The sequence below is a fragment of the Pundamilia nyererei genome, unplaced genomic scaffold (genome assembly GCF_000239375.1).
Source record: "Pundamilia nyererei isolate P.nyererei 1_Seehausen unplaced genomic scaffold, PunNye1.0 scaffold00008, whole genome shotgun sequence".
NCBI classification, from domain to species: domain Eukaryota; kingdom Metazoa; phylum Chordata; class Actinopteri; order Cichliformes; family Cichlidae; genus Pundamilia; species Pundamilia nyererei.
This window is the reverse complement of record NW_005187409.1, coordinates 726,964-749,912: the sequence shown is the minus strand read 5'-3', so window position 1 is coordinate 749,912 and position 22,949 is coordinate 726,964. Positions and strand designations below refer to the sequence as shown.

Genomic DNA, 22,949 nt, shown 5'->3' with positions numbered 1-22,949 from the left:
ATTTAAGTAAATTTCTCTTCAGATCCTCAACACTGTTTTGTGTTTTTTCTACAGATTTATCCTCTTATTTTTCCTGCAAACAGGAACACTGAGTGACTGAAGCAGCTATCTCTTATTCTAACAAAAAACCCATTAGGCATTTCTGTCACAGTTTATAGAACAAAAGCACTTTGTATGAGATGATTACAATTTTCTTTTCCAGTCACTTCAATTTAACTTCCAGTGGCAATAAACCATAACAATGTCCTAATTAATTTCAGCTCTGAAATTCATAGTTAGTCAAACAGACTGTCGGGATTATAGCTTGCAGGGCCAAACATGACTGAGGCTGAAGTATAATTGAAAAAGTGGCTTCATTAACTGTGTTTGCTGTATTTCTGCAAAGGCAACAAAAAAGAATCTAAGAAATGTTAAGAAACAGACTAACAGGCTGTGGAATATAGCAAGGCGTATACAGACCAAAAATATGGCATATTTCGGTGAAATACACTATAATCAAAATTCTACTCGAACTTCACCAAAAAGCTCCAGCATCTCAGCAAAAACTGTTTTAAAAAGACAACATTGAATACTACCAATTTACAAAGGTGTTGAAAAGTGCATTTGGTGGTAAGATTAACCAGCAAACTGCATCTAACACCAAGTGCAGCTGTCAAAAGTTTCATGGCAATCACATTGAAAATTGGCTTACGCTGAATAGTGTCTTCTCTAAGAAGTGGATAGAGTGTAAGCTTTCATTTAAAAAAATCTCCATATAAGTGCTATACCACATCATCCTTGAATGACACATTTTGGAGCCGTGTTCATTTGACCTGCACTCCTTCTGTGTCATACCCCATTTAGACTGGCACCTGGCTCATCAGTTCATTTAGATACTTATTTTTAAAGCCTTTCAGATGTCCCTGGTCCTGAAAATAAGATACAACATTAAATAACATAGATTGAGTAGTCATCGTAGGAAATATCTGGTTCTCCTAACAAAGCCTTCTTACACACAATGTAACACAAAAGGCAGAATATGTCAAAATATTCTGCTTTATGCAGGATTCATTGCTAGAAAACTGACAACATAAATAAAATCTCTCAGATTGTATTAATTCAGCATCGAGCTGCTTTACTTTCTTTTGCAAAATCTGCCCTGTACCACATGACTCTATGTGAGTCTGCTTTCACTTAATCACAGTCGCAGCTCATGAGTATTGGAGTTATTTTTTATGCCAAACTGAATCAAAGCACTAAATCAGCTGGTGGCAGTAATCATACATGAAGGTTGCATTATTCATTAGACTCCCATGTTTCTATGAAGACCAAAAAAATTAGAAAATGTGGGAAAAATCTTTCCAGAATCAACCTCCCACCTGTCCAAGATTAAATAGAACTGAGACGCTGCTTTGTGGTTTCAGCGTATTTCAGTCTAATTTCTAGTTTAGTCGTGAAGTCTATGGAACTATGTAACAGACGTCTCAGCCAACAGTGACAACCAGAGATTAAGTTATGACAGCTGTCTTTTCTGAATAGGTCGAGTGCACGTTGAAAGGACCCACATCATACATGCATTTCCAATATGAAAGGAGTTTCAGTGGAACACTGATGGAAGAGAAGACAAAAGAAACTGAATTAGCAGTTGAGAACAAAGAGAAATGAAGACTTCTCTGTGAATATAAAACTATTCACCAACATTAGGTTATATGGTTCAGTTATAGTGTGTGTGCTCCATTACCATTTGTATGATAATCACATAGATTGCTTTTCTGCCTTTCCTTTGTCCCTGAATACCAAGACTGTCAAGGCTAGCTCATAGTGAATGCAGTGTGTGCCACTTCCCAGCAGCTTGTTCAAGGTCTCCTAGTGTTAATTTGTTCAAAAATGTATGTATAGTCACATTAAAGAGATTTTACACCTTAATAAAAAAATATCCCCACTGATAGATAAATATTTGTAAAGACTGAAATGAAAATGGAAACAACGTGACCTGAAAATATTCACAGAAGAGATAAAGCACATCACGCCATAAGTTTTGGAATTACTTCTTTTTCCCTTTCTTTTCTTTTTTTAACTGTATTCAAAATGTTCCTTGTAAATGTCAAGCTGACTTTAGTGTCATTTTCCAAAAGGTTGCTCTGTTATAATTTCAATATATGAAATGCCATAAAGTAACATGCCCAAATTAGTTTTAACAAGAGACTTCCACGTGTACTTACTTATGATTGTAATTAGTCAAAGAAGTTTAGTGTCTATGATTCTTGGGCTTAACAATATTTAGATTCGATATTAATCCTGAAACTACCTATTTTTTCACAAGGCAGCTTTGTGTCTTCAGGATTTTAAGAGAGCAACATAACCATTTACATTATATTATGTGTTTTTAAGCCCAAATAGTTAGAAGAGATTGTGCTGAAGTGACATTGCACTGTAGACTGTAGACGCTTGTCTAGACCAAAATACTACTTTTTTTTTTCTACAAGAGCCTGATATCTACTTACAAGGACATTATATATATCATTATATACCCACTTTAAATTTCTATTGAAATTTAAAACGAATGTTCTCATATGTGGATCTAATTTTTCTCAGAAACAAAAATCAGGTAAAATAAATAAATAAATCGGTTTTTACATTCTTCAGGTCCCAATCAGCCCAAATAGCAAAGATAAATTAAAAATGCATGTCATGGAAGAGTTTGGGTCTTAGGAGGTTAAAGAATATAAAGCTGATATATTTAAAGCTGCACTTTATAAAGAAACCTGCAAATGAAAATGCTCCAAATGTCAGTTACTGTGTAAAGGGGCTTAAATATGTGGTCTTATTGCTATTTTCAAAGTTAGCCATAAATTACTATAAAATACCCTTAAATGTAACTTTAAATAACTGCAGTAATACCTGCTCAACCGCTCACTACAAAAACAACAAGGAAGAAAGATGACTGATTGTGTCACATCTCACGGCTCTCCTGCTGCAGCAGAGCAGCGGTTTTTACTCGTGACCACGATACACAGCTGTGGCTATGAGTGGGGTCGACACCTTGAATTAATTACAGTACAGATGCCTGTATGCACTTTGTAACTCACTCTGTATGTATCCTGTAACTTACTTTTTTACTGTCTCATCAAAAATATTACCAGCATTAAAAATGTCTTCTTTTCCGTTGCAATTCCTTGTGCACAGAGCTTACACTGCCCAGAGAGCGTGCATCTGCCTCTGAACAATCTGACTCTAAGAGTGTGCATTTGCCCACCCTCCTCACGCCAAAATTGGCCTGCAATCCCACTGCACTTAATGATCCGAGCCCAAGTATGCTTCAGTTTGCTCCAGCATCTCGACTCTTCTCCTTGTTTTTGAGAAGCTCTCTTGGAGAGAACCATGAGGTTCATGACTTATTTGGGGCAGCTTTGGAGTGAAATCCTCCCCTCTCGCACGCCTTTTAAATCTGGTAATTACCTAACAGCTGATGAAACACTGGAATTCCACGCTTGGAGATCATGCAACATGATTACTGTGCCCGAATCCACTTGAATGACGCTTAGCCTCGTCTCTTCAAGTGTCCCGGGCCACAACACACAGCAATCACTCCTGTCAAATGAAATCAGCTTCTGGGGTTTATCTGTAGTGCAGATAAAATAGTGTGAGAACACTGTACGTCATTACATTACATATCAAGTTGATAGTAGCATCTCCTGCTTATTCACGGTGTAAACAGCAAAGACATACATTAATTTTCCCTTTGACAGCTTTGGATGGCACCAACACATGTTAGTGTTTCAAAGCCGTAGCACCTCCTGCTCACTGGGCCTCTCCACCTGCAAAATTCTGCATTTTAATGTAATGTTGTGCTTATCCCTTTCAGCCATGGGCTTTTTAATAATATGAATTCCTTGGTAATTCTTTGCCATCTTGCTAACTGAGCTGCACGCACCGGAGGATTGGATACCTTCCACTCGGATTAAAATTATAACGGTAAAGATCGGACTAAAGATCTGAGCGCTTTAAACAAGTCACCCCAAGGCTACCACGAACACCTAATGGAGAGAGGATGCCACAGCACTCTGCTTCTGCTGACCACACCAGGAAGACGAGCAGCATGCATAAAATCCACATACATAGAATATATTTTTATTTTATTATTATTTTATGTAAGGTGTCTGAGGCAGAGGCGTATTTTTAATGAGGCTACCGGTATGGGAAATTAAACTAAGATTGGTATTTGAATTTTCAGTGTGCTGTGCCAAAAAGAGGATTAATGATTCATTTATAGCGCTCACATTGACACAGTGCAAAGTGCGTTTCGATTTTTTATTTTTTGATTGAATAAAAATATAATGAATACATGGAATTTATGGCTCAATTTTAAATGACAATTTGATTGTTTAAGTAAGTTTATATTAACTTCATACATGTCTATCAATCAATGATTATGTAACATTATGTTTGATCAAACTATTTTTGTTTATAAGCTGATCGACTTCACCAACTATTATGAAGCTATATTTATCATGACACTACTACATAACTTCAAAACACACTGCAGCTTTCAAAGCGTGGTTCTTATGTGTTATCATCACAGCAGCAGGGTTGGATCCCTCAGGAAGAGCGTGGCAGAGAGTCAGTGGACCTAATGTGGAGGGATTCTTCTCCGGGGGCATTCACGTGGGAATGTGGCTCTGGTTTCACAGTTATCACTCACAGAGAGTTGTCAAATGCTTAGTGGCATTCACTTGATCCAATTAATTAGGACCTAATAAGCCATAGAGAGGAAAGGGATTTGGATCTACAGGGTGGTGACAGAATCAAAGGCCTTCAAATGAGGCCACCATCCATCTCACCGTGGCTGTTAATGAGACATGAAGCCGTCTACATATAAACATGTAGAAAAGCAAACCAGTCTCACTAATAATGTAGAATAATTTCATGTTCAGATCAGACGTTTGTGCTAAAACTAATGTGGAGGAAACAGAATATTTAATAACTTATTTTCCTGAGAAGTACTGAGCTTATGCTAACATGGTGATTTTCTATGCATGCAATTTACAATTTGTTGGCTGTGTCATACCCAGTGCCTGAAATAATTAATCAAGTAGTGGTAAACGGAGGCGGCATCCTCGGCTGCATGGAGCAGATGTTGTAAATCCAATGCAGCTCACGAGGACAGGTGCCCTCCAGCCGGTTCCTGTCTGCTGCTTTGGTAATGGTTTGTTTCCTTTCCGGGAACACTGGAGGAATTGAACAACACTCAATCTAACCTCTATCATCTACTTATTATAAGGTTGTACAATAAAGCATGAGATGACTAATCACCTCAAGAGTATGCTCTGTGGGATAAAATGCATTGCGTCTGAGATATACATTGAGTTTGCTCAGGAGTCCCTATTTTGTCGGATAAATTCCAGTTAATCCAGTGGGGTTCTCAGAGGATAGTAACTGTGTCCTGCCGCTTGAGTATTACAAGGACACACACACACACTGAAAAACCTTTTAAAGTAAATGCATCAAATTTTGGATGTTTTTGAAACTTCAGCTTCAAGGATTCTATATCTGAGACATTTTCAAGATGTTTAGCTCTTATGTCAGTCTTTGTCTAATCTTATTTAGAAATATGACGCTATGGGTGGAACATTCAAAGCATCTGTTCACTTACTTGTGTGCTGGGTCACAGTGGGCTGGAGCAAGCGTATTTGCATTTATAGCCACGGGAAATGTAGTTTCCAGTTCACTTGTCCTGGGTGTTTTGGGGTTGTGGAAGGAAATAGAAAAAGCTCACACCAAAATGAGAACAAGAAACACTTTGTCCACTATTTGTCCTCCTGAGCTGGTGGTGTTGAGAACTATAATGTCAGTGTGAATGTGTATTTTTGAAGGATGAATGTGCGATCATTACCAGCACCTTTCAGGGGAGCCTCAATAGATAGATGGGGTTTCTCCTGCATGCAGATGTTTTTAGCATCTCACCAAGTGTCAAAGGTAAATGTATACTACTGTATTTTTCATCCAGTGGTGTTTCATGCACACAAGAACAGACGTCTTTATTTGTCAGATATATGAAAATTATTGGAAAACTGATCCATGTCTGTTTTAATAAATTAAGACTTACTGCCCTTATCGTATGAGTGCACCTCCTCCTGGAAATTCAGGTAAATCTTAATAGCTAACACATATACTGTACATATTTATATCGCTAGGTAATTTAGTATTTTTTTGTGTGACCTTTAATATTGTCTTTGTTAGTATTGCACTGTAATCCGATGCTCGTCTCCCCCAAAGCTCCAAGGTAGGATCAGTACTTTTACAACAACTGTAACTTGAGTCATATGGATCAGACTGAGGACAGGACCGGCTCCGCAGATTGCTGGTAGGTTCTGATTTTAATCGCTTTAGTGCCATTTTCTCTATTTCATGTTTCTCGGTCAAGACAATAATTCAATTCATACTGTGCAAACGAGAATTTCCAGTCATTTCTTTTTATTGTGGTTACAATAAGGGCACAAACTGATTTTGCTGATTTGATTAACTGAAGAGATCCTCCTAAGGCATAAAAGATGCTGAATTAATTTCAGTGAAAAACTGTTTGGTGTCGTAACTCGGCTGCTGTATGGTCTAGTCTGGGAACGCTGATAAGAAACAATTCCATTTGCTGGCTGAACTGTAGTGTAATTCACTTGCCTGCGCCTGTAAACAAACAACGAAACGGTAATTAAATACTATAAAGTCTGATGCAGCACTTATTTTAATTGAATAATAGCAGTCATATAAGCCTACAACACATATGCGCGGCTACAGATATCAAATAGTCCCTTTGCTGAGCTCGTTCATCCTGCCTGTCACAAAACCTGTTTTTTAGGCAACAATGATACAAGGAAGCTGCATCCATCATGTGCAAGCAATGTCGTCTGAGCTCCTTTTCTGGCTTAGAGTTTGGTTTCTAAACTTTTTGCCACATATTTTAAATCTTCTGGGCCAATATAATAGGCCAGCAGTTGTGAAAAGAAGTTAATTTAGAGAAAGGGGAACATACATATCAAACCTAAGACACTTTCTCTTGGCCTTTTCATAGTATGCGGATTTAAGCAGTAATTACTATTACTGCTGGATACAGTCTTTTCAAAAAACATGACCAGTGTATGACAGAGTAGCTTTTACCACAGTAAAATTGGAAAGGGGATAAGGGAATGAATTTCAGCAGCTGTCATTTCTGTTGAGAGGAAAAACACTGGATAGATTACTACTGCCTACACTCTGTCGTTATTAATGCCAGGAAGTCAAAGAAGAAACAGAAAACTCACTATATTATTCAGAAATAAATTCCAAAGCAGACTCAAGGTTATTTAATCAAAATAAGAGAGATCAATGTTATTAAGAAAGCCACATAAGCTAATCTTATAATTTGTAAGAGGATTACACCACTCTGAATTTCATAAAAATGTATTTTTTTGATGACTCAGAGGTATTTAAGGCTAGCTTACAGACATTTAAATAAAACAAAACAACTACCGAAGACCAAAAAGTATGTCTTGGGTCTTTGTCCTGAGTATTCACCTCCATATATCTTCGTGAAACTTCACTCACCCCAAATAGATCTAGCAGTGGCCCAGAAATCCAAGAGGAAGGCAAAAAATGGAGCTTAAGCCCTCCATTTGAAACTGTGTCATAATGGGGCCATGCCTACTTGTCTGGAACGGTCCTTTTTCTCTCGATAACCGCTGACAGACTCTGAGTTAATGAGCCTCTGTTTGGCCCTTAGAGGCCACTGTATGTCTATAACCTCAGAGCCATCTTCTGAATTTGCTAACGGGTCTAATGCACCTTTTAGTCAGATCAGGTCTACGTATCGTTTTCACTTTGTGCCTCTAAACTTTGTAATCCTCAGCAGTTTTCAGCGTTCATATTAAGCAGATTGAAGAAATCCATTTTGCAGCTGTATCACTGTTACTCAATTTAAAAAGTAATATTTCGCCTGAGTGTTTTTAGTGCTTCTTAGCCTCTCTTTTGAAAAGAGGTGTAATAGAGTTTATCTTCTCTAAGGATCAGACCTCATTGATTTATCAGTGACCACTGATTGTCAACTTTTAACAGTTGTGAAAGAAGGATCCTAAATCCTGCCCTTCAGTAGTTGCAATATTACAGTTTATGTACATTCTGTAGAAATGACCTTTACTGAAGCAAAAGTACAAATATTTTGCATTAAAATAATAATTTATAAAGTTTAAAGTATAAGTCAATAAAGAGTACACCATTTTAATGCTGCTGCTGGAGCTGATTCACTGAAGCAAAATCATACCATGATTTAAAAGCTGATTTAATTCTGCTCAATATGACAGTCGGCAATTAAAGCTTTAAAAGGAGAACAAAGTAAAGAAAATAAAGCCTTCAAACTGCGGTTGAATTTATTGTGTCTTTATCTCAGGAGTGCAGCGGTTTCATAACCCTCCAGTTTCTTCAGCAATAACGTAATCCATTGACAGTTAACAGTATATCTGCTTCTACACAGCAAAAACTAACTTTTGATAGTTAATTTGTCGAACTTTATTTTCAAACTGTTAACAAACATGGTGTAAAACAGCACTTCTACTGCTGCCACGGCGTAACTCACACTGTCAATCATTCCCAGTCCTAGAGTTTGTGGTGCCACTTCTTTGAAACTGACCAATCACATTAGAGCCCTTCTTTCTTTGCTCCACCCTTCAAACTATCAAGAGTTTGCTTGCCAAGCAGATACTCTTACATGCATGATGGCTAGTTTGTGTGCTTGGATCCGAGTTTGTGGGTTTTTTAAGTTACACATGAGGAATTTAACTGAACAAGTGGCAATAAATCCTTACACCCCTAAAATGGAATTATTTGCTTGTGATTACGTTTTAACACACACCAGTTTTTCCACAAATATAATTCCACATGGTTACAGCAACCAGACCACCGAGGCTTCCACCTTTGGCTGCCACCTGATCCACCTGGAGTGGGCCCCTACAGCTGTTGCAGGTGTTGGTTCGGCAGGAGCGTTGGCTCATGTGGCTCATTTGGGCTGTGCGTGACCGCACCCCGTGGGCTAAGATCTGACCACAGATGCTCACCTATGAGCCCCTCCTCCCAGGAGTGATGCTGGGATATTGGTTTAGTAATCCCAATCTGAGTGAGGTAACATGGTCTGTTGTTTTTTGCCACAGAGCTCTTGTGAAGCACGTCAGTTCTTCACCCAGCGCCAGTTTTTCTTAAGAGATCCTACCAGGAACAAATTGCCTCCATCGACATAAATCCTGGTTTCAGAGCTGGAGAGAGCGAGGTCTATCCACACACTCGGATAAACAACCAAAGATGGATGCGTGGATGGATGGATAGTCTTCTATAGCTGTTTTAAACAGTGTGTTATTTTACTAAATCCTCACCGGTTCTTCACAAATTTACTTCATACTAGAAGAAACTGCTTGCTCAACAATACATATCGGTAAAACAAAACAAAATGTAAGACTGATCTTCAAAAGCATTTATCCATGAGCTAGAATGTTCTTCCAACTTAAACCGCAGTGATTTTCCTGCCCAGACCTTTGTTAGTGGCTGCCGTTGCATGATCCTGGACTGATATAACAAAGTCGGTTATAAAGCAGCCGCTGCATCTCAGTTTGTAATTATGTATGGAGGGAAAGCCAGTCTTATTCTGGCACCTAGGAGCATGGCTCTCTGCTTTTGTACATTTTATTTGTACTTTAAAAACATTTTGCAACCAGATTTCTTTAAATATATAAAGAATTGCAAGTCTTGCGTAATGTGTGTGAAAACTGTTCCATGAGGTTTCCACGCAGAGCTCAGACTGACTCAGGTGGTAGATTAACAGTTTAAAAATGAAAATAAACTCTGTATATGTAGTGTCCAGGCATCCATCTATCCTAACTGTTCAGACCTGATACTGATGCACATCCTGATTTTCCCAACTTGATGCTGTTATGTGATCAACATTTGCATCAAACCCTGGGGCAACAGTTACCTCAACCAATCAGTTTGTAATCACAGAAAGCTGCGGTGCCAATGCTGACAGAAAAAAGAAAAACAAATAGTTAGCATTTGTGCTGTGTTGCTTGATTGTTAGTTACCTATACTGGGTATAGGCTAGGCTATAAAAATATTAACATCTATTTTACGTTTAGATTTTAGGTTTGTTTTTTAAACTTGAGTCAGTAAGACAGCAAAGCCATGAAGAGAGCACTGGTTGACTAGTAGCTCCCTGGCTAGTTCGCCTAAACAAGCTAATGCTGCCTTATTTTTTTAATAAGCAAACTGAACTGAAAACATTACATCCAGATGAACAAAATCAACTTTTGGGGAAAATGTCTACAGTTTTAATATCATTATAATCGTAAAGCTTCTTATTTCTTCTTATTATTAGTTATTTTTATTTTATTTAATAACGGTACAGTACTCTCTGTATATAGTAACCATTGTCCTTAAAGTAAATATGTAAGAAAAATTGTGTATGTTTCTGCTCTGTGTCCTGTTTGTTTGTATATTTGTCTTTTTGGCTGCTGTTACAACCAAATTTCCCCTTGTGGGACAATTAAAGGATTATTCTATTCTTATCCTTACATTCTTACTTTTACCATTCACTGGGTAACATGACACTCTGCATTTAGTATATGTACTTACAATTTACAGCATTGGTATTCATTTGTAAGTAACACAAAGAGAAAAACACACACTTATATGTATGCATTTCTCCCTCTCTCGTTGTCTCTCTTCATACACATATAATGGAGCAGTTAAAGTGAAGATGAATTAGATCAACTGTAAGTGCAATAAAAGCCTCCCAATAAGTGTTAAATCTTACATAAGAAGAGTGACAAAGAACTGGCTGTGTGAACACTGGACTTTTCACTTGTCAGCTGAACCCACCACTGTGTGGGGTCTGTTTCATCAGGTTTTATCATTTAGAAAAAGTCCATTTCATATCACAACTGTAAAGAAGGAAAATCATGAATGACAAGTTTTCTTTTACCTTTGACTTGTATTCAAGTCCGCTTTAATTATGGCTGTTTTCATAGCTCTGTTGAACCGAGGGCCGTGGGGACAGGGTTTGAGCCGATTCTAGCACTGGGTGAGGTGAAGGATACAACCATGACAGGCTGTCAGTCTGTCGCAGGGCTCACAAAAACAGGAGAGAGTTATTCATGCTCACATTCACCTCTACAGCTAATTTATAAACCAGTTCACCTGGATGAATATTCTTTTCTCTTTTGGAAAAATACATTTTGTCTGAGATTTATTTCATAGAATGCGGAAAAACGAACGTGGCACCACTGAATTTACCCAGAGGTATATAAAAGGCTTTCATCACATTATGGAGAGAACTCTTAAAGATTTTTACAGCATCGTTAAAAGCTTTTTACATTTCAGGATATTTACTCATTCACTAAATTTACTACACCTACAAAATTCAGATTTATTTATGTATTTGCAAATCCCAACATAATTAATTCCAGTGCTCGTTCTCCTTTCTCCTGTGCATTGGTTTCCAGCATCACAAAAGGATAAATATCTAATCCTAGCAATCCTTTGTGATCACCAGCAAGTAGCTTAATGTTGTTTGTCTGTTGTTTAGTTGCTGGCTGGAAACCCAAATGCAATATCATTGTGTTACGTGTGAAATCATGCTACTTCAGGCATATTTGGCGTCTCATGTTCTTACATTTTTAGCTTTTTATAAGTTTACATAACACATGAAGAGTTAAAGCTGGGTTAGAGTGTTGTTTATGTGTAATTTAAATGCACTGTTAGACTATTTAATGATGCTTTGCTGAAATGCTCTGCAGAACTGCAGGAAGAGACTGTAGAGCTGTCTGAGTTATCTGTGTGTTCATCACAAACAAAGTAAGAAAAACTTTTCATATACAAAAGTGATTTGTTTCTGACCTGGTGTTAATATAAAAATTCTGCTTGCAGCAGCTTGAAACACCTAATAAGATCTCAGTACACCAGGGAACAACATAACCAAATGAGACATGACTGATTTGTGAAAACAGGAAAATGAGACCGCTAATGTGAGACAGGCATTGTATACTGTGTCTCCAAATTACCTGTTGTTGGTCATTTTCCTCTAATAGAATGTCTTCAATCACATAAATCTTAAAGTGTAAACACATTCAGTAATGAGGTACCAGTGATATAACTCGGGGCACCCGACTATAATAATGGATTAGGGCTTTAAACTCAGACTCATTTATTTTTCACCCACATACATCACTCCTAATCAATGGCATGTCTTTCGCAATAACCCTCCCCCAGCTTGTCTCAGACTTTTAGACAGTCCAACGGTGAGTGGCTCTTTTACTCTCAAACTTTATGTACTGTTTAAAGTTATCATAGTTAAATATTATAGGAAGATGATGAGAAATTAAATAATGTCCCCGTTAAAGGTCGGAGCCATCAGACTGACTGACATCAGATGAATGGCAATGTGCTAGTTTAACAGCAGATTCTGAAACCTCAATAATTAAATACAAAGGCATTTAAAGGGCTCCTAGAATAGCAGGAGAAGAGAAGCAGCCCACAGGAAAAGTGTAACAGCCTTTCTGTCTCTGAAGCTTTTAGCTTCCTGCTCTGCCAGCAAGTGACCGCTGCTCAAATGTACTGCATTGATAGATGGAAACTCGCATCTTTTATAATTTTATATTCTGTAGACTGATGTTCACTAGATGCAACACTAACTCTTGATGTCTAATAATATAGAGCTCAGCAAAGGTGTATTTAGGACAGATGCATTAAGTTATTAATGCAACTTTCACTTGTGCCGAATTCCATAATTTTATTCTCTTATGTCCTCACCTGCTGCTCTATATTAAAAAGTGCTTTGTGTACAAAATGGTACTTTACGTCCTTTTTCTACTGGATAACCAAATGATTATCGCTTCGGTACACCTCACTACTCCAACAAAGAACACTGACAAGTGCTTAATATTAACATTTAAAAATAAACGGTAACAGTGAAATTATAACTGTCTTGTGGCTTTGGTTAAACAGTCAGGCAGTGAAGAAAATGAAATAAAAGAGGACATAATTTTAAAGCTAACAGCTGCCACTAAGTTTCCTAAATGGTCTTTGAAACTGCAGGCAGCACAGTCAGCACTGTTGCCTCACTGCAAGAGTGTCCTGGACTTCAATCTGCCAGCTGGGAGGGAGAAGCTTGCGTGGGTTCTCCCAGAGTACTCTGGCGTCCTCCCATAGCCCAAAGACATGCACACTAGGTTAATTGGGAATAGTAAACTGACTGAGTGTGAATGGCTCTCTTGTGTGACAAACTGGTACCTGTGACCAGGCTTTCACCCTATAACAGCTGGGATCCAGCCCCACTGTGACACTGACATGAAAGAAAAGTGGACGAATATGTATGGAAGGATGGATGGACGCTCAAAACTCACAGGGAAAAACTGAATATTGTTTTTATGGCATAGATACAAAATACAAAACATAAGTACAATACCACCAACTAAAACTAAACCAGTGTAGATGTATAGTCAGCTTGAAATTCGTAGTGCAGTTTACAGGGTTGCTGTATTACATTACGCTGGCAAGTCATTTTTTCGTACTAGTTTATTTTTACGTAAACTAACTACTATTTTTACGTGTCATTGATGTTAGGAAAAGCGCTATATAAATCCAATCCATTATTATTATTTTTATTGTTATGAGCTGGAAATGTGGAAAAGTCTGTATACTCGTTTTTGCTGATTCCCTTTAAATAGAGTTTAGAATGGATACTTGGCTTCATAATGTGTGTGTGTTTAGCTTACTACCATCTGAATAGTTGATCTTCCCTTGCCTGCCCATTTTATTTCACTTCATTTGAATCACTGAACAAATCAGAGGTGTGGGTGGTGATGAGCTCTGGAACCAGGCTACATTTTCCCTACAATCAGTACTAAATTACACAGTGAAACAGACGCTGTGTTCCAAGAAATACAGAAAGTGAAATTGTTCCTCTCTTGGATGTTATTTGGATACCAAGGGGCCACTAAGAGAAGTGCTATGAAAATTTCAGGCTCTCTGACATAAACTATTCTTGTCTCGATCAAAGACGTCCATATAAATGTCTGTGGAAGCTAAGCTGTTAATGAGCTCATTCTTTATAGAGTGATAAAACTATTGCTAAACATAACATAAAATTTGTTGAATTTCTAGCTGCAGTGAAACAACGTCCCTTTAAATTGCAGAAGGTGTTATATAATCTGTGTTTTAGCCAGAATGGGAATGGAGACAGGGTTTTTAGCCCTTACGTGTCATTGATGTTAGGGTTCACATGCATCTTGTGTCCTACATGGGATTTCTTTGTTAAAGTGGCATTGAGAAGAAGCATGGGCTTTCATCACGTAGGATAGAAGAAAGCTTGTGATGGGCTGTCTCTTCGCCATGGGGACTACCTGCTTCAAATGAGATTCATGACAAATCCCCCTACGAGAGGCCGGCCAGTATGCTAGGTAATAGCATGCGTGGCAGTACTTATCTATCTCCATTAAAGACACAGGTCATATCCCACAATGTCAAAACCATTAAATCAGAGAATATAGCATGATGGTAGGCTTAAACCGGGTGCTGAAGCAGCTGTGATTGAAGAAGGTGCTTTTAAATGATAGATTCTGTGCACTTTCTTCTTAAGATGAACTAAAACGCTGTAACAGGCTTTAATCAGGAAAAATGTTAGAAGAGAAATACATTTGCATTCTTGTCACCTGATATTGAGTTTTCACTGCAACTATTACTAGTCTGAGTGCCACTAGAGATCACTTCTGATGCTTTCACTCAGTTAGACCTACTAATATTAAATGCAATCACCTTGTCCTGCAATTGGGAGTTGCACCTTGATATGAAATCACTGTGATGTAACTGTGGCATACAATTTTCCATTTCAAGTTTATACTAAAAGAAAAGCTTATCTAACCTTTAAAAAGACTTGCACAGCACAATTGTGTTTAATTCTATATAATTTTGAGCTTCGGTGTGGACCCGTCAGTGAACACCAGCGCACATTTATCACGCACGATAAAATCAAAGCTCGGACAGTCAACTACTAGCCTCAGATTCATTTTAGCGTTCCATAACAGCGCAGGCAAGACTGATTCACTCTGAACTCCATAAGTCCTCTGAATGCATAAACTGACCCTCTCCGAGATTAAAGTCTTCCTCAGTACCTGCAGGTCTGGACCGAACATCGTCACTGTTTGTGTCTCGTCACAGACCAACCAACCAGATTTCGCCAGGTGCAGCTAATTAATGAAAAAGCACCAATGGAACCATTTGTAAGTCATTTCCAGAGCTCTTAACCAAGCCAACAAGCATAAAGCTGCAACTAATTTGTTATTATTATTATCATCGTTGAAAAATATGTCACTTATTTGTACTAAAAATCAAACAGCTTGTCAGATTTGTTTTGCCAAGTGTTTGAAAGGAAAAGGGGGAAAAAAACAAAGGAGAAAAACGCTTAGATTGTGATAACCTGAAAGCATGCATGTTCCCGGGAAAATAGACTTAAGAGTTTAAAGCTGTCAACTAACTCTATCCAATTAATTGACTCATTAGTTCAGCCCCTAAGGAAACTCATCTGGTTCTTATCAAGGGAACAATAAAAGTGAAATGACACACACACACACACACACACACACACACACACCTCAAAGTGCCCTACTACATCCTAATATGGTGTAAATCTGTGTGGTTCTTTGCTGGAACAAAAATCTTTCACCGTTCTAACTTGATTTCACAGCAAAGTGAGGCAACAAACCCAGAGGAATAATCTGACAGCGCCAACCTCTAATGGCCCAATTCCCAGCTGAGAACTACGTCTCCTGGTGTTCGGTTTAAGAGCACTTTCTTGCAAAATTGTGGTCATTTTGAGATCACTCTGTGTTGACTTGCAGGTATCTGGAATAGTTAGGAGAGCTTGGTAATGTGTGATTTTATTTTTCTGCCCACAAGGCTGACTAAATGAGTTGAGTCATCCAACCAGGCTGTATTTTCTGACCTTTTACAGTTGGATCTTGGCTGATTAATTTAAGCAGATGGCTAAGCAGACTTAGACAGACTTTCTTTTGAATAAAGACATGCTTTTTTTATGAAAAATATTCAAATCTTAACATGAATATGCAGGTTTGTGAAGTGAAATATAAATTGGGAGTTGCTACAAGGCATATGGTCATATCTCTGTCTTTTTCCAGTTATCCATTACTAGCCAGATCATGCCAAAATAAAGTGCTTTCATCACAGGTCAATATGGCGAGAAAAGCTGAGCAAACTGTTTTCCCATTCAGCATTTCTTACTGGCATCTTCCTTCATTTCTCTAATGAAGACCTCCAATGTGGATATTAATAATGAATAAAGGAGTTGGATACAGTGCTTTTTACTGTCTTTGTTAAGCAGGAAACCTGGTGCCAATTAAAATGGGCATGATGCTGCCTTGAGTTGCAGCCATCAGTGGGTATAATCATAATAGTTAACACTGTGGCAGCAGGACTGAGATTGACACATTTGTGTATAATGACAAAGAGACACTGAGACCCAACAACAAGCTGCTCTTCTCTTTGAAGACAGTGGACGGTTACCACAAAAAAAAAAAAAAAAGAAAAAAATCAATATTCCAGCTCCATTCAATTACACAGAGAACCTCAGTGACACTCACAGCAATGACTGATGTACTGCTGCTGATGGTCACTTTTAGAGGCTTTACTTGAAAAGAAAAAGAAGAAATTCTGCTATTTAAAGTTTGAAAATGTATATTTAAGGATATTTTGACTGATAGAGCCATTTAACGTTTTTCAGTATATGAACACATGTCACGTGGATATGTATCATGGTGTATTTCGTATAAATGCAAACGTTAAGGCAAAGATACTATACACATCGATACCTGTAGTGGGAAAATGCACCTACACCAAAAGCATCCACGCACGGACGCTCACAAATAAGCACGTGCACGTAGGCATATCCGTTTTGCATAGCCGACCACACGGACTGAGGAAGAGCGCTAATTTATCATTCTCGTTCTTGAGTTATTGATTAATTTAATGCCATTTTACGGGAAGATTTGAAATACAGTTGTGATCATACAGCCGTGCTAAAGGCTGAAGGAGGGGGCGACCGATGAACTCCTTCCAACTTCATTTCATCAGCTTTTTGCAATCAAAACCCGAACCGTGATTGTTTTACTTTGTTTCCCGGGCGAGGACCGGTGACATTGGTTAATTGGTGCTCTAATAGAAAAGACAAGTTTTTACTCACCCAAAGTTATAAGATGAAAGAGATAAACTCCCCACAGATCCATCTCCGTTTCAAATGTGAATTTCTGGTTATGCGTCGGAGCTACACCTACAGCAGGATAATTACACGGTAAGAATGAAGTGCCCCTTTATGCATTTGGAGATCATTATTTGCGCAAAGAGAATAACCTCTTGAAAAATCCTCAAATCGTCTTTTTCTAGTTGTCCCTGTCTTTTTTGTCTTACAATCCCATCAGTTACTTCCAAGTCGCTGTTAGAGTCGCGCTTTTGCGCAAAGGCAGAGCCATGCGTAATATTGTGAGGGGAAGTTGTCCTGTGCGTTGTACGGTCCACGTCGAGGTGGTCGCACAGGTCCTTGAGTCCGCTGCTGGAGAGATGCAGAGTGCTGGGGAGAACCACTGCCAACGACGGGGAGGAGGGGGGACTGTTTGTGTAGGAAGGGACATTTTAAACCGCATGCTTACGTGGTCAGTGCTTAGCGGTGAAAATGAGACGTTAATTCACAGAAACACTATAATGTTATGACTCAGAGGACCTACGGTGTGGCGAAAGTAGTTAACTGTGTCTTCACTTACTCTGTGATACTATTGAGCATCTCGTGTTTTCCTTACAGTTTCTGATTTTCTAACCCAAAAAATGCAGAATATTTCAAGCAGTTGACTCTATACTTTTAACGCTACCTGAATTCCATGAAACATTAAGAGATAAAAAGAGCTCCCTTTTTATAATTCCTACTGTTCACTTCCCTGTCCTGTCTCATCACCTCAAGGTCTAACACCTGCCATTCAAATTGCTTATATAATAAAAAGTATGAGATTTTGCAGCCAGTTATAAAGAAAGTGTTTGAGCTCCACAAATGTTATTAAAGAAGCCGAACAAAAGGTTAATAACAATACCGACTCTCAAAAAAGGCACATTCGGGGCATTCTCATCCAGAAGTCTGTTTGATTAGGAGTCTTTGTACGAGCTCTAACAGTTGAAATATGCTAACCTAACATCATTATTAGAAGATACTGATGAGATAGCGAATATAGACACACACATAAGGTAAATACGAGAGACACCATCTGATGGCTGAAGACAGAAAAATCATTTTCTAATCACAGGACAACACCTGGATACCAGTGTGAAAGTCAAACAATATTAATACACTGCAGTCTTATCAAACTATAAAGTTTTCTCTTTTGTTTCACGGAAAACCTTTAATGCTTGCCCCCTACAGAGAGGTGGATGCAGTTCCCGGTCAGTACTGACAGCCAGACCCACAATGCTCAATTTTCAGAGCTGTTCACTGTTTTGAAACAGACAGTTATTGATTCTTTAGTGTTAAGAATTCAACTTTCGCACCATCTGTTCGTTTTATGGTTCAGAGGGAAGAGAACATCAGTGGACCAGGATGTGCATTTAGAGTTTGTTGACTGACCACTTTAGTGCATCTCCAAAACGGCAGCAACAAATAGAGTTTCCAGATGATCCATGCAAACAAAGCTGGTGAGGAGCAGATAACAAAAGAGTCACAGTATTGGATCAGCCTCAGTGTGTATGCTTTACTGTATACTTGTGCACGTGTTTGTGTCTATAAAGCAACCAAGGGTCCAAAAGGATGATCCAGCTGTGTATGGAAGACAGAATGAAGACCTCGGAAGGGCCATTTCCGCCTGTTAGTATTATCTTTACTGCCTGTGGCTGCTGTGCTGTAGTGCTTCAATGGACTTACATGAGCCAGCAACATTCATTTAAACATTTTCAGAGCCTTAGTTGTTTCAACTTCTTATTTTTTGCTGAAGTCTCACATTGGAAAAAGTGTAAAATGTCTTTATGGCTCAACGATCGTAATTTTAGTTCCCTAACAAGTTTGCAGTGAGAATCTCTGGAACGATACATTAACATTTCCATTGGGAGTCCTTAAACATGGGAAGATGGGCTCTGAAACTAATTTCTGAATCTTTAAAGAGCAGCTCAGTGCCATGGGGATTTCTTTGCAATGTGCATCTGCATTTGTAATTCAAATTAACATTAAATTTGGAAGAATGAAAAAGCCAAGTAAATGGAAGAATTAGAGAGAAAATGTCTGTTTTCTCATAACCCATTATTCTCCGGCTCCTTCCAAGTCTATCGTGGATTCAGAAAGGTCTATTTTATGCTCAAATTAGGGAATGTTGACCAAATGGCATCCTAATCCCCTCCACTAGGAGTTCTCTTGTAGATGGACCTGCCTGGTAAACATGATTATGTTGCCCTTTAGAGACTAAGTTACTGCCAGTAGATCCAGAATTTCTTACTTCTATAACGATCTTTCAGTTTGGAGAGGAGGTGCCATTTAAAGGTGGGAGATGGACAGCTCTCAGTTTTTGCTTCAGGCGAAGGTTCATTGATTTCCTATCCTTGTGACACAGAGCAGTGAGGACAACATTAATGAGGGATTAGTTATTGTACCCATAATCGCTAATGTCAAAATCACCAAACTGGGTGATGAAAAGAAGCTTTGTAAATATTTCTTGAAACCATTTAGCAGCTATATTCACTGCAGGCTGATTTCTGCTTGAAAAATCAAAGCATTTTATCCTCATTGTCTTTTACTTTAGTCTAGAGTGTCCTATTTGATGGATACTTTTATTTGTTTAGTTAATTGTTTTTCTGTGCCATAGTTTGTAGTTTAGTTTTATTGCTGATGAAGTACAACAGTGAGGCAGCATGTACAACAAAGAATACACCATACTGTCCTGAGGAGCATCTATCGTAATGCGAAACCAGGAGTTCAAAAAGTAAAAGAAAGGCCTACAGCTGATAAAAAAAATTTTTAAAAAAGACTTGACAGTGAGAAAGAATTTTTTCACTACTCAAAGAATTTAGAGAGCTACATTAAAACGCTTTAGTTTAGCTCAGATAGATGTTGTATTCATCCATTCTCTTCCACTTATTCATTACAGGGTCATGGGATGCAGCTGGAGCCCATCCCAGGTGCAATGGAGCAAGAAGTACATCCTGGACAGATCACCAGTCTGTCGCAGGGCTATCTAGTAGCCTAAAACTAAAATTTGGATAGAAGAGCAAGAGCTTGGTCCATGGATTTGTCTAGTGGTATATTGATGCAGACAACAGGTGAGGAAGACTCCTGACATAATGATTTTTGGGTAGGCACTAAAGGGATGGAATTGTGGATGCAGCCAGCAGCCGTAGACTTCCTCTGGAGATGTCTGACTTCTCTGTTGGAGCGGGGTGGAGAGCTTGATCATTCCAGGGGGAATTAGGGGTGCAAGTTAAACTGCTTCAGGCATCTGATCAGGATGTCTCCTGGGCACTTCAGGCACGTGAACGTCTGGGTGTCTGTCCTGGATGAGTTGGAGGAGGTTGCCGGGGATTAGGATGGATCAGTTTTTCAAGCAGACAATTATGCCCAATCATATGTGAGGGTATGTACTCCGTCTCTGTAACATATACAGCTGGTTGGAGATTGTTATCTTCATTAATGTTAGATCCCCAAACACTATATTCCAATAAGGAAAGAGCATTTGAAATGACTTAAACGTGATTTATTGAGATAAAGAACTAAGATAAATCATTGTGGTGTTTAGACTCCAGTGACAACTTATGGCAGAACAGAATCCCAGCAGTGACTGGATTAAGAACGGGACCCACCAGAGTGTAGATGCTGGTGGAGGTGAAGATTGAGATCTGAGTGACATGAATGTGGTAAAGGGGGTGAGTTGGGGGGTGGATAGCGTCACACAAGAGTCTGACAGAGCACGCATCGTGGAGGATGACTGGCCCAGGAAAAAGGCTGACAAGAAGATGATGGGAATAGAGTAAAGATGCGAGTATTGAAATTGCCAACACGTGAAAGGGTTTTTTGAAACAATAAGAGCAGCAGCCAAACAGGAAGCAGGCAGATCAGTGACCACACAGCTACCTTCTTGAACTTACACACAGGCTTCATTAGCTTAGCATGCCATTTACAGTAGTTCACACATGTGCGCTCTAAGTAGTCACCACAACAGCAACCTTTACCCCCCAGGCCGTACTAAGGATAAAGCAGCCAAGTGAATAGCCACAAGACAACGACTGAATTGAAACATTATATGCACAATGCAATAATGTTTAAATAGTGACTTTGCTATTAATTACTGCCAGTTTGTTCTCAGTTATGTTGTACTAATCACTTCTCTTGTATACCTATTACCATAATATGAGATCAGACCTTTCTGTCCTTGAGAAGAAGCTTTAACTGCCATTTGTTCTCTGCTGTTGTAAACAAATGACACTCACTTGAACCTGTACCAGGGCGGATAATCCACCACAGCAAACAATTTCAATTTAATTTTGTTACTTTGTTGCCCAAGTTGAAGATTTTTGTTCTCCTCTGCTGCCGATCATCTGACTTTTCCCAGCAGGAAAATGTGCTCAGCAAGAACTTGCGCATTACTTTACCTTTTCTCTCGCATTCATTTCTAACATATTTGGGTTATTTACAGTTGTGATCAGAGGTTTACATCTTCCACGCAGCACCTTCACTGTCTGCAATGATAAGGATTAAGCCACAATCAATACATTAATTGGTGCCTGCTGATACAATGAAATAACAATAAACAAATAAACAGCAACACCCATTAAAATTGTCATCAGCTATTCGCTGTCAAGTTAAACCAGTTTTAAAACAAATTACAACAGCCAGCAGTGTACAAGGACCTCGGCCCAACAGCCAGAAATCCACCCTGGCAAAGCAGCAGCTTGGCAAGCTGTAAATGAAAACAGGACATCAATTACACTGAAGAATTTACCTCAGAAGGAATGTCTCTGCCACTTTGTCTGTTTTTCAGTTACCTGTGTCCAGGTAACTAAAGTAAGTATCGGTAATCAACATCCAAGAGGTGGGAGCCCACTACAAGTTTCCACAGGGGTGCAAATAACTTTAAACCTCTACCAAACTCTACCAAAACTCAAGCAGAATGGTTTCTGTGACCTACCGCTCCAACAGAAGGCTATGCAATCCACACCAAGCTATCATAGAAAAGTTAAAAAGGCCAAATAGCACAGCGTAGACCAGGTATTCACACAGCTCCAGGTTCACACAACAGATGGACTAATTACCTGCACCTGTGCTTATAAAAGGGAACAACCTAGCCCCGCCTACCAGGGGCGGTTCCCAGACTGAGGTCTCACCTGTCACATAAACATACGTTCAAACTTCAGCACCCAAGTCTTCTTGGATTAATTAAAGATGCATACTGTGCAATCATTCCACCCTGGAAAAAGAACAGTTAGCATGGTATTCATGTTCATGACGAGCGTAAATAAACTGCATACAACAACATACAAACACAATAAATAACAACACATCACTTGTTTTAAGGAGGACGGTGGGTTAGAACTAGAAGCAAAAGCTCATGTTTAGTGTTCACTAATGGGGATGGCTTCTCTCTGCACCTTCAAACATTCACAGTGTTGACTTAAAAGGATCCCATACATACAGCTCCCAGGATAGTGACATCATGTCTGTACTTGATTGCAAACAGAACAGTAGCTGTTCTCTGTGAACGCTTGAGACATTTGCTTTCTCACTCTTCTCCCTTTTTTTGCACCTTAATGAACTAAGGACAGATTTGAAACAGCTTAGACCGTCTCCTTTTAAGTAACAGGATTGTGTTTCTCTGTTAAAGAAGTGTAATGTGATTTATTAAAGCTTAAAGCTTAAACTTTGCACCATACAA

General features: G+C 38.8%; 1 protein-coding gene across 1 annotated transcript in view; it reads right to left on the bottom strand.

Moving 5' to 3' along the window:
* gfra4b (GDNF family receptor alpha 4b) overlaps positions 1-22,301 on the bottom strand; it is a 58,043-nt gene extending 35,742 nt beyond the window's left edge. The window contains exons 1-3 of the mRNA XM_005722857.1: positions 22,206-22,301; positions 17,410-17,665; positions 17,243-17,329 (exon numbers count right to left, since the gene is read on the bottom strand). Of these exons, the coding sequence (XP_005722914.1) occupies positions 17,243-17,285 (43 nt within the window). The 5' untranslated portion in view covers positions 17,286-17,329; positions 17,410-17,665; positions 22,206-22,301. The remainder of the gene's footprint in view (positions 1-17,242; positions 17,330-17,409; positions 17,666-22,205) is intronic.
* Between the last annotated feature and the right edge of the window lie 648 nt (positions 22,302-22,949).